This window comes from Megascapheus bottae, chromosome 7 (genome assembly GCF_031878675.1).
Source record: "Megascapheus bottae isolate mThoBot1 chromosome 7, mThoBot2.hap1, whole genome shotgun sequence".
NCBI classification, from domain to species: domain Eukaryota; kingdom Metazoa; phylum Chordata; class Mammalia; order Rodentia; family Geomyidae; genus Megascapheus; species Megascapheus bottae.
The window spans coordinates 82,317,399-82,330,401 of NC_143515.1; the positions used below are offsets into that span (position 1 = coordinate 82,317,399).

Here is a 13,003-nt window from a genome sequence, read left to right on the forward strand (position 1 = left end):
GTGAAACTGAGGGTGTCCTGGCTCTCTGCTTCGGTGTGTGCATTGTGAGCTAGCAGCTGTCACCAGGAGTGCAGGAAGCACTGCACTCATGACAGCTGGAGGGTCTCCCAGCAAAACATGGGGTGACCCATCTGTGCTAGCCCAGGCATTGCTGTAGTTGTGGGAGCTGTGCAGGCCTGGAGTTGCCGGTCCCAGCTCTCAGCCTGTGGCTGGGTTTGAGCTCATAGTGATTAAGATGTGTGCAGAGCAACTCCTGACCAGGGCGGGTCCTCCATAGACTCCTCCCCTTGAGCTCCTCCCCTTCTGGAGGGCGGGCCCTCCACAGGCTCCTCCTCCTCAAGTACTGCCTGGTGAGAGCTACTTGGGGGGAAGTAGCCCCTGGTGACACCTAGGGCCTTGTAGCCCTACTGTATGCCTGCATCTTTGGTTTTCAAGGAGACACTGTAAAGTAGCCCTTGATGATTGTTATGATTGCAAAAGTAACACCTATTACAAAATGTTAAAAAGTACAAATAAAGCTCAGGACTCAGCTTCTGAATCTCTTGATGGGCATAAATGCCTTTTAGACAGAAAGTGGAAGTTCATCTGTGCAGTTCCTTTTTGTGCTTTCCTCTTCCTCTGAGTTATGGGCAGTGCGTTAGTGAGCAGCTTTGTAGCACTGGATTATTGCAGTAAGTACTCTCAGCTACCTCACCACTTGCAGACTCTGAGGTGACTTCCACCTTTCATTATGGAAGCCTAGCTTCTTGGATATAAATTTTTGCAGATCCATGGTTATTTTCTCTCCTTTTTCCTTTTTTATGTTTTGGTTCCAGTACTGAGGCTTGAACTCAGAGCCTGGTTACTGTCCCTTAGCTTTTTTGTTCAAGACTGGTGCTCTATCACTTGAGCCAAACTTCCAATTCCAGCTTGTTTGCTCATTTATTGTAGATAATCTCTCTGTCTGTCTGTCTCTCTCTCTCTCTGAGCTAATACTGTAATCCGAGATTTAAAAAAAAAAAATTTAAATACAATGTGGCCGGGAGTTTGGCCTAGCATGCATGTAGACCTGAGTTCTATTCCTTGCTACCACATACATAGGAAAATCCGGAAGTGGTGCTGAGGCTCAAGTAGTAGAGCTGTAGCCTTGAGAAAGTCTAAGGACAGTGCTCAGACCCTGAGCTGAAGCCCAGGACTGGCAAAAAAAAAAAAATACAAGTCTTTGAAAAATTAATTTATTGTTATTATAGAGATGTTGTACAGGGGGTTACAGTTACAGGAGTCAGGTAATGAGTACATTTCCTTTTGTACAGTGTCTTTTCTTCTTTATTTTCCCAGTCCCTCGCTCCCATCTCTACCCACAAGTTGTAGAGTTAACTTTCATCAGTGTCCATTGAGCTCTACTGTTGTAAACCCTTTTTCCTCAAGTTCTGTATCTCCCCCCATCCTGTCCTTCCAGAGATAAGCACTTGAATGTAGCATATATAAGTTGGAGAAGACAGAATAATCAAAAATTAAAAAATGGAAAAAGGAAAAAAAATTCAAATAATGGTCTCTTGGATTTGTTTGTCAGCTAGCTTTGAACCACAATCCTTGGGCCTATCCTTCCATGTAGCTAGGATTTGAGAGGTAAGCCATGAGCCTGGCCCATGATTATTTTCTTAGTATAATTTTATTTCTAGAAGAATTATACTTTCTCTTTGGCTTGAGTATTGATAAGAAAGTAATTCTGGAAATCATTGATATCTGTAAAAATTATCCAGAAAAATATATAGATATTATATTTAATCTTTTCATGTAGTAACTTAAGCTTAAACACATTGTCATATAAATGAATTTAAGCTTTGGCATATGTTTGCCTCATTTTCGAAAGGAAATTAAAATGTATTAAAACAGTCTTTTATCATCTTAGTCACTTCTAATGTGAGACTACTTGGTGCAGTTGATCCTGACCCAAGAAAGGGAAAGGAAGCAGATGGGAAAGTAAAACAACCTCTTGTGAGGATAAGGTAGCATTGGGAGGGGAGGGCCAAGAAAGAGGGAGAATGAAGATGAATATGGTCCAAGTCATTGGTTTGCATGTATGAAAATAGAACAGTGAAACCTGTCAAAATTGTTTTAAAAGGGAGAGAAGAGTAAGTTAGAGTGATGGGATGAGGTGGATTTGGATACATTATTTACCAGTGTAGAAATGTTACATTGAAGCCTCCCTCATACAAGGACTGCATAATAAATGAGTATAGGTCAAGCAGATAAGTTGTATTAAAATTCAATGCTTTTCCGTCTTAGTCACTTTTGACTTGCACTTAATTTTTTTTTAAAATTTGTTGATGTACAGGGGGTTATAAGTTATACAGGTCAGGTAGAACATGCATTTCTTTTTGGATAGGGTCTCCCCTTTCCTCACTCCTTCCTGTTCCCACTATATGTTGTACAGTTCATTTCCAACATCCTCTCTAGAGAGTACCATTGCTGCATTTGTTCAGCCTTTTTCTCTCCATTTCTGTGCCCATTTTACTGTCCCAAGGACAAATAAAGGAAAAAAACAAAATTAAAAACGAACTACAGAATCTCCTTTCCATTTCCGGGAGGTTTTTTTTTGGCCAGTCCTGGGCCTTGAACTCAGGGCCTGAGCACTGTCTTTGGGCTTTCTCAAGGCTGGAGCTCTACCACTTGAGCCTCAGCACTTGTAGCTTTTCTGTGTGTGTGGTACCAAGGAATCAAATCTGGCTCTTTGTCCATGCTAGACAAGCCCTCTACCGCTAGGCCAAACTCCTGACCCAGCCTGGAATTGATTTCGATAAATATTGTTTTATGTGGTCAGAAGCACATAGGGGTGTATCACTGTTCCTTTGTGTTCCTCCCCTAAGATAAGCCTTCCCTGGTCTCACTGTGTGTGCATGTCTAGAGTCCTGTATAATTTATTATCTCCCAGTGTTTTGTTGTTTTTGTTTTTGGTTGGGCTTGGACTCTGGGCCTGGGCACTGTCCCTGAGCTCTTGAGCCCAAGGCTGCCACTCTATCCCCTGAGCTACAGTGCCACTTGGCTGTTTTCAAGTGGTTAATCGGAGATAAGAGTCTCATGGACCTTGGTGACTGGGCTGGCTTTGAGCTGAGATCCTCAGATCTCAGCCTCCTAAGTAGCTAGGATTACAGGCATGAGCCAGCGTGCTCCGCTCCCAGTGTATTTTTTTTTGATCAAGCTTCTGCATATGAAAGCAAACACGCGCTATTTGTCTCTCTGAGCTTGGCTTACCTCACTTAACATTTTTTTTTTTGGTTCATTCTTTTCTTTGCAAATGATATGGGTCTGTTCTTTTTAATGGCTACGTAAAAATGCATTGTGTATAAGTATCACATTTTTGGATCTATTCATCAACTGTAGGGCATCTGGGCTATAACTTGGTTAGTGTGACTAGTACAGCAGAGAACATGGATGTGCAGGCATCTTCACAGTGTCCTGGCTTGTGATGGTATGGCTGGATTGTAAGGATGATGTTTGTTTAGTGTTGAAGAATCTTCAGACTGCTGTCCACAGTGGTTCCTTTTTCTCCACATCCCTGCCAATAATTGTGGCTCAAATTCATAATGTTGGGCAATTTAACTGGTACAAGGTGGAATCTCAGCGTTCTTTTGATTTTCATTTCCTTTATGGCCATAGATTTTGAGTATTTCCTCATGTGTTTCTTTTTTTTTCTTTTGCCAGTCCTGAGCTTTCTCAAGGTTAGACTTTTACCACTTGAACCACAGCACCACTTCTGGCTTTTTGTATATAAATATGGTACTGAGGAATTGAACCTGGGTCTTCATGCATGCTAGGCAAGCACTCTACCACTAGGCCATACTCCCAGCCCCTCATGAATTTGTTTGCCATTCTCACCTCTTCTGAGATGTTTCTTCTTAGCTCCCTTGCCCATTTAGCCATTAGTTTATTAGCTTTTGGAGGGGTTATTTTCTTGAGATCCTTGTATATTTTAGATATTGGCCTTTATTGGATATGCTGCTGATAAAGATCTTCTCAGTTTGCTGGTCATCTTTATAGTTTACAATGACTTTTGTTGTGCAGAAACTTTGTATTTTCATATAATCTCTCTCTTATCTGCTGTGCCTCTGGGACTAAAAAAAGTTTTTGCTTTTGCCTGTAAGTTATAGTGTTTCTCCTACTCCTGCTTGCAGTAATTTAAAAAAAGTTTTACATCTGATATTGAGGTCTTTGATCTCCTTTGAGTTGGTGTTGGTGCATGGTGACAAACAGGGACTCATATGAATGCCCAGTTTTTCCAGTACCAGTTACTGAAAAGGCTACCTTTTTCTGATATGTCTTTAGCTCCCTTATCAGATATCAGATGACTGTATATAGTTTCATTTGTATGTCTTTTAGTCTGTTCATTGATCTTTGGGTCATATATATATATATTTTTTTTTTTTTCTTTCAATGCCAAAGTTGTTTTTTTGGGGTTGGTTAGTTGTGGGGCTTGAACTCTGTGCTTGGGTGCTGTTCCTGAGTTCTTCAGCTTAAGGCTAGCACTCAACCACTTGAGCCACAGTGTCACTTCTGGTTTTCTGGTGGTTAAGTCTCACGGGCTTTCGTCCCTGGGCTGGCTTTGAACCGTGATCCTCAGATCTTAGCCTCCTGAGTAGCTAGGATGACAGGCGTGAGCCAGCGTGCCCTGCACCAGACTGTTACTGTAGCTCTGTACTGGAACTTGTGGTCAGGGATTGTGATACCACCATCATTGCTTTTTTTTTTTTTTTTTTTTTTTTTTGCCTGGGAATGCTTTGACTGTTTGAGGCCTTTTGCTGCTCTGTATAAGTTTTTGGACTGTTTTCTGTGTTAGTAAAGAACTTCATTGGGATTTGTGCACATTTGTACATCGTTTTTGGTAGTATGGCCGTTTCACAGTATTAGTTTTTACCTATCCATAAACATAAACGTGGAAGGTCTTTCCATTTACAGATATCGACTTTGATTTCTTTCTTTTTTCTTTTTTTTCCAGTCCTGGGCCTGAGCTCAGGGCCTGAGCACTGTTCTTGGACTTTCTCAAGGCTAGAGCTCTACCACTTGAGCCTCAGCACCACTTCCAGCTTTTTTCTACATACGTGGTACCGAGGAATCAAACCTGGGCCTTTGTGCATGCTAGGCAAGCACTCTTACCAGTATGCCAAACTCCGGGCCCTCTTTATTCAAATTTTTATAGTTTTTGCTATAAAGGTCCTGACTTGTTTTGTCCACACAGTCTGGCCAGTCACAGCCCACCCCAGATCACACTGGAAAAGAGCTTGTAGTCACTGTCAGACCTCATGGGCACAGGCTGGCCTGTTCTCCCTTCTCCACAGTCATAGGAGAGGCCAAAGAGATTCTTGAGCCCTGGACCGTCTTTGACTTATTTCTCCCCTCCCTTCTCTTGCCTTCCCCTTTCTATTTTTCTCCCCGTTTCTCCTCTCTCCCTTCCCCTCTTCTTTCCTCTTCTCCCTCCCTCCCTTCTTTCTTCTTTTTCTTTTGTTTTTCTTTTATTTTTTTTTTTGCTTGTACTAGGGCTTGATGTCAGAGCCTTGATTGGCATTTTCCTTCAATACTGGTGCTATACTCAAGCCACACCTACAGTTTTGGCTTTTTGCCAGTTAATCAAAGATCTGAGTTTCCGGAATTTCTGTGCCCAGTCTGGCCTCCAACTGGAATCTACAGATTCCAGCCAGGTGAGAGCCACCTAGGCTTGGCAGCAAATATCTTAAGACAGAAGAGCACTAGTTGGCCCAGTTTCCTAGCTTACTGTACGATACTCTGCATGGGGACTTTGGAGAGGACTGATGTACATCAATCACCGGAGCAAGGAATGATGTTCTGCCTTCAATGCATGGTTGAGTCCTCTGTGAACATGGTACTTTTTTAAAAGAGCAATGAAACTGAGATCCTCATATGACTCTTTTGTGTCTTTATAGATTCACATCATAGATTTCGATGATGAAAATAACATTATAAATAAAAACGTTCTTCTCCATCAAGTGGGTGAGATCTGGCATATCAGTGCCAGCCCTGCAGATAAAGGTGTGCTGGCAACCTGCTACAACAAGAGTAAGTGTGGCTTTATTTGGTACTTGTTCACCCCTTGGGCCGTGATGTCAGACTGGTCTTGTATGGCTGTTGGTTGATGCAGGACACGGATTTTTACAACCTGACTATCAATAAGGGTGGGGCCAGCAAGAGAAGCTGTGGCCTGAGTAGATGTTGAGGGCGACCTTGGATGGGACTGGGATCATAGCTGGGTGTGCGAGTGGGTATTGAGGGCAGTACTACAAACCTGGGGTTCTAGGATAAGACTGCTCATGCCTTTTCTGTCTGTATGTCATGTGTGGATGTGGCTTGTGCGCTTCTGCTTGTGAATGTGACACGTGTGGGTGTGCTGTGTGTGTTCACACATGTGGGCGTCAGGTGGGTGTGGTCTGTGTATTTAGCCTGTCTGTACCTCTGTGTCATGTGTGGGATTAACCTGTGTGTTCATATTGTCCCTGCATGTCTCTTGTATGTACTTTTTGTATCCACATTATATTCGGGTCACATACGTGTGTCATATGTGCTTTTTATCTGTGTTGTACCAGGCAGGGACATCTCCTGCTTCCTTCAGACACTGCATGTGGTTGAGTGCCACTGTGCCTGGAGAGGCACAAGAGTGTGTAGCCAGGCTGTCTCCTGGAGGGTGCTGGGAGCCAGGCATGCGGCTGTGAACTTGTCAGGGGCCCTGCCCCGCTGAGATTACGGCACTCACGCCTACCCGCGCACAGAAGCGTCTCAGACTGGGTACAGCACCCTTGGGGGCAGCCAGCAGTGATGGGCACTGGAGCTACAGGATAAATGTGGTGTGGCTTTCTGTAGTGTCAATTGTATTTGATTTTATGCAATGAAAGCATTCTTCATGAATGTAAATATGTTACCAAGCAGAATGCAAAATTTACAAGACTCTCGTGAATAAAACATGAGATTGCTAGGGGCCAGGGTCCCTTCAGATAGAGTGTTATTTATACACTTAACATTTTGTAAGGACATAGCCTCTTTTAGGAACTTCCCCTTTCCTTTCTCTGCTGAGTGGCAGAGAAAGGACACGTGCTTGGCTGTGGATGGAGCAGGGGCTGTGGGTGGGAACGGCAAAGTACATATTTGTGGATTTGCAACAAGACCATTCTCCCCTCTTACCTTTCCTCAGGGAGGGCAGCTCGTGCTCCTCTAGGAAAACCCTGCCTCCTTCTCTGTGGCTTATCTGAGCCCCAGTGGGAGGGTCTGCCCCCGGAGACTCAGGTTCACCCTAAGGTGAGAGTCATATGCAATCTGCTTGCCTGGACCCCACATGGAAGATACTGGCCTGCTCTCTGGGCCTGTGTCCTGCGACACTGGCCTCCTTACTTGATGGTTTCATCTTAGCTCCATTTCCATAAAGTTCCATCTTTAGCTCCATTTCTGTGGTAATTAGGTAGGGAAAACATTCAACTGTGCTGCTAGCCATTATTCCCATGGTAGAAAAAGAGGACCTGGAGAGGCCTGGACTGGAGTCTAGGACTGAACTCTGTCTGTAGTGGTTTGGCTCTGGGCTAGCCTTATGTCAGTGGTTGGTCCTTGCCCTCCAGGGTGATGAGAGGTATTGCTCTTCTTCTTTTTAGGTCATGGGGCTTGATCTCAGGGCCTGAGCACTGTCCTTGTGCTTTCTCAAGGCTTCGCTCTACCACTTGAGCCACAGCATCACTTCCAGCATCTTCTGTGTATGTGGTACCCAGGAATTGAATCCAGGGCTTTATGTATCCTAGGCAAGCACTCTACCACTAGGCCACATTCTCAGCCCCTATTTAAATCTTTTATTATTATAAAGGTGATGTAGAAAGAGGTTACAGTTACATAAGTCATGTAAAGAGGACAGTGTCACTCCTTCATTCTCTCCTAGTTTTCCCCTCCCATACCTACCCATAAGTTGTATAGTTCATTTTCAACATTGTATCTAGTGAGCACCACTTCTGCTTTTCTGGTTTTTTTTTTTTTTTTTTTTTTGCCAGTCCTGGGCTTGAGCTCAGGGCCTGAGCACTGTCCTTGGACTTTTTCAAGGTTAGAGCTCTACCACTTGAGCCACAATGCCACTTCCGGCATTTTTTCTATGTATGTGGTACCGAGGAATCGAACCCAGGTCTTTGTGCGTGCTAGGCAAGCACTCTACCTCTAGGCCAAACTCCCAGTCCTCTGTAATGCTGTAATTGTACACATTCACTTTTATAGACTGGCGTTACACTGGCTGTTTAGACCAGCAGCATCATGCACATGCAAGCAATGGATGGTGCTCCAGTCTTGTAATGCGATGGAACTTTCTGGTTCCATGGACGTCTTAGAGGAGCCATGTTGTGTGTGTAGTCCACTAGCCGAAGCATCATGTAGAATATTGCTGTGTTTTATGGATCTTAGTTTTCCTCTGACTAGTGAGCATACGAACATGGATTGACTGTCTTGCTTCTCTGGAATATCTGTTTGCTGGCCAGAGTGGCATTGGAGACAGAAGCACATACCCAGTGAAAGCCGAGTTAGTGTGTCTGTTCTATGGCTATTACAAGGTTTTATTCAGGGTGTAACAAAATATTTTTTTGGTTTGGAATTTGTAAGGAAGTAATTCACTGAGGTCAGTTGGTAAGAGACAGGAAAACCATAGGGAGGTATCAGTCCACCCAGATTACCGGGAATAAATTGTTTCAGGTTAGTGGCACCTAAAAGTATAAGCTCTGTCAACCGCGTCATTCAGCCTATTCCAGTTAATCTGTTAGCGTTAACTGTACAACATCAGAGACCTGAATTCTTCACACCCCACCCCCTCCAGCTTGTTTCCCCCTTCCCTGGGAAGAGGCAGAGATGCTGGAAGTCCACATGGAAAGCTCTCTGGTTGAAACCTGAACAGGTAGTTTCCTGTAATAGAGGAAATAAAGACCACACAGTGGTCTGTACCAGGAGCAACAGAGACACCTCGGGAGGCTGTACCTGGAGACCTTTTTAATGTCTGAAAGCCCCACATTGCAGTTGTAAAGCGCTGAAGTTATGAAAACTACCTAGGTCCACAGTTTCTGTCGGAAAAAACCTGTGCAGGGTGGAAAGCTGGGCTCTGGAGAAGGGTTAGTGCTTTTCAGTTGTCTGGTGTTCAGTTGTGGGTGGGTATGGTGTGTGTTCCTCAGGCCCTAGGAGAAGGAGGCAGCTCCTGCCACCAAGCAAGGCTTGGCACTATCTCTGGGGATCATGTAAGTCAGGCCTTTCTGATGAATTCCCAGGCTTGTCCTGTCTGACCTGAGATTCACTCGTTTCATAGGCCCATTTTCTCTTTCCTCTCTTTTAATTATCCCCCCCTACTATTTTAAGTTGTCAGCTTTATTTTCAAGCTTCACTATGGCGTCAGAGGTGTGGCACACACCTGTAATCCCAGCTGTTAGTGAAGCTGAGGCAGGAAAGCGGACTTGGAGTTCAAGACCAACCTGGGTTACAAAGTGAGATCCTATTTCAGAGAACCAAAACAAAAAATGAATCAAAATGAAGCCAAAGTAAATCAATAGCCCAGAAATGTTATTTTTTCTAGGAATGGTTTTAGACATTAGGGATTTTGGTATTTCAAGGTTTCCTCACTTAGCATTATGACATTTGAGACAGAGTGTCTTGGGATTCTGGCACAAGTCCATGTCAGGCAGGCATTTTGTGAGTACACCTTGTTATAGGAATGTTTCCTTCTTGTTTCTTTCCCTGTCTTATGGCAGCATAATGGTCATGATCAGTGATACCTGCCCACACAAGTTCACACTACACTTACTGGGCTGGCCTCTCTCTGCGTGGGCTGGGTTTGGCCCCGGGTGAGCTCAAAGGTGGACTGCAAGCTGCACTCCGAGCTGGGGGAACACTTGGCAGTGGCTTCCTTTTGGGGCTGATCCTGTGCGGTCTGGTACACGGTTCGCCAGCCTCTTTGGGTCCCGTTTGTGTCATTTCTCCGTCCTCATTGACTTTCTGCAGCAGCAGCAGCTCCAAACTCAGTATCATCTGGATATGTAATGAATGTGCTGTTTACTGCTCCTTCTAGATCACTAATGAAGATGTTAAATAGGGCCTGGTCCCCAGGGCCTCCTGGACGTTCCTCACAGCAAAACGTTCTGTCGTTGATCGTTGATCAGTGTGCTTTGTTTATGGTCCCTCCTCTGGGTTTCAGCCCACTGGGGGTGCTTAGGCAAAACCCAGTCTGATTTCATCTTTCCAGGAAGATGTAAAGCACGTGGAGCTAGCTTCCTTCCTCAGCTCCAGAGGGAGCTCTTTTCCTTGGCCTGATGCCGTGCCCTTTGTCCTTGACCTCCATTCCCTCCCCTGCTCCTCCCCTTCCCCCTCTCCCTCTTCTTCCCCCTTGCTCTCCTCAGTACTTACACAGCTGCTTCAGAGATGCCAAAAGGGGGCAGTCAGCCAGCTTTGTGAGGCTGGGACCAGTGTCAGGAAGGAGTGGCCGTTCTTCTCCCCACCCAGCATCCCAAGAATTTAGAATTTGGCGTACACATTGTGGGGGTAGAGGGGGCGCGATTCTGCCCACAGCAGCCATGAGTGCTTTGATGAGCCCATCTATGTGGCACTTTGGGGAGAGCCTCTGTCCTGATCAGGTTCTCACACCAGCTGTGAAGCAGGCTGTCTTTCACCACTTCACACATCCCCTGTGTTCCACACAGCCATGTGCCAGCACACATGGACCTCCAGCTTGCACACACTGTGCTCGGCTTTTTGATAGAGGTGACCTCTTATCTTGCCTGCCTTATTCTGCCTTGCTAGGGCATTTTGAGCTGTTCGTGGTTTGAACTGTCCTGTCACGTCCAAGGCTGTGTGGCAAGACAGAGTGGTCAGGAGAGGGGTGTAAGTCAGGTGCTGGTATTGTAAGGAGCCTGGCTGCATTGCAGGAACCTCCTTTCAGCCCACTGTGTGGTGGTTTACTTGAAGTTATTTCTGTAGAAGCCCTTCTGGGAAAAAGTAATAATTAGAATCTTCCTTGTGCTAAGCAAACCCTGTAAGACAGAAGAACCTGTGGAAGTTGAAGGGCAGATGCTGCTCATAAACCGTGGACGTCTGGAGCGCCCGAGTATCTGCCATCAAGCATCCCGTGCTTTGCAGATGTTACGTGCTCTGAGATCCCATCGTTGCACTTCTACCAACCTGGGTGGGTGGTCGTGGCTCCACTGTACCACAGGTCTCACAGGCACAGGTGGATGAGACACACTGGTCAGCTAAGAATTCTTAGAGGAAAAGTGCAGCGAATGCACTCTAACCCTGGGAGCGGGACGCCCAGCCCGCAGGCTGCACGAGACCCTCACAGTCACTTTGTGCTGGACACAGTGGATGGATGACACATAGGCTTCTTGTTGGCTGTTCCATGGATGGTACAAATACCCAAATGGTTGTTGGCGGAATCAAGGTTTTCCACCTCTGTTTTAAAGCAATACTAAAAAGTCTAACATAGGAACGACATAAGGCAATACTGTCATGATTAAGTGTTGTGTGATCCCACACACCACGTTATATAGACTTGCATGCAAGCAGTGTGGTTGCCCCAGCATACCTTGGACCTGTGAGTGTAAGCTGTGTGTAGTGGCAACCTTATGCTGACTGCGGTGTCGCTTGGAAGCCACCTTGTCATTGCATGGGACTGCTGTGGTGACACTGTTGACATGAATCACCACATGCCCAAGACTGTGCTCATAGATTTGCATTTGCAAAATGGAGAATAATGACCACCTGGCAATCCAGACTCTGTTTGGCCTCCTAAATTTATTCCATTTTATGAATTCATTGTTATAGAGGGGATGTATAAAGGGGTTACAATTACATGAGTCAAGGGGCTGCAAGTGTGGCCTAGTGGTGGAGTGCTCACCTCGCATGCATGAAGCCCAGAGTTCGATTCCTCAGTACCACATACACTGGAAAAGCTGGAAATGGCGCTGTGGCTCAAGTGGCAGAGTGCTAGCCTTCAGCAAAAGAAGCTCAGGGACGGTGCTGAGGCCCTGAGTTCAAGTACCAGGACAACTGAAAAAAAAACAAACCCAAAAAATAATTCTATGAGTCAGGTAATGAGCACATTTCCTTTTGAACAGTGTCTTCTGTTCCCATGTCTCTCCCAGTCCCTCTCTCTGTCTCCACCCACAAGTTGATACTTTACTTTCATCCATGTCCAGGGAGCTGCACTGCTGCACATTTCCACCCTTTTTCTGTGAGTTCTGCATCTTCCCCACATCCTCTTGAATACACCCTACGTAATGTAAAGAAGGGACTCATTAAGAATAAAACCACATTTTTTTTCTTTCTTTCTTTTTTTGGCCAGTCCTGGGCTTGGGCTCAGGGCCTGAGCACTGTCCTTGGGCTTTAGAGCTCTACCACTTGAGCCACAGCACCACTTCTGGCCTTTTTTCTATGTATATGGTACTGAGAAATCGAAACCCAGTCTTCGTGCATGCTAGGCAAGCACTCTACCACTAGGCCAAACTCCCGGCCCCAAGAATGAAGAACTAAAAATAAAAAAGAAAGAAAGAAAAAAATGGAGTCTCTTGTTTTTATATCTTGGAGTTTTAGTACGTATATTATTTTATATAAATACTAGGAGGCACATAGATACTGCATTTTTGTGTTTTTCTCCTAAGAGTATCCTCTTTTGGTCTTACTGTGTGTGAGTATCTAGAATCCTGTTTTATTATATCCCAGTGCATTTTAGATCAGATTTCTACATATCAGAGAGAACATGCCCTGTTGGTCTCTCTGAGCTTGGTTTACCTCACTTAACATGATTTGCTCTAGTTCCATCCTTTTCCTTACAGATGACATTGTTTTATGCTTTCTAATGGCTGCGTAAAATTCCACTGTGTATAAGTACCCCGTTTTCTGGATCCACTCATCTGTTGTGGGGGATCCGGGCTGTTTCCCTGTCTTGGCTGTTGTGAATTAACAATGTGGCAGTGAACATGGCTGTGCAGGTGTTCTCATCATATCCTGGCTCATGCCGCTC

General features: G+C 45.0%; 1 protein-coding gene across 1 annotated transcript in view; it reads left to right on the forward strand.

Annotated features, from left to right (window-relative positions):
• The window catches only part of Eipr1 (EARP complex and GARP complex interacting protein 1), a 77,566-nt gene that overhangs the window by 12,392 nt on the left and 52,171 nt on the right, over positions 1-13,003 (forward strand). The window contains exon 3 of the mRNA XM_090337523.1: positions 5,919-6,051. Coding sequence (XP_090193649.1) covers positions 5,919-6,051 — 133 coding nt within the window. The remainder of the gene's footprint in view (positions 1-5,918; positions 6,052-13,003) is intronic.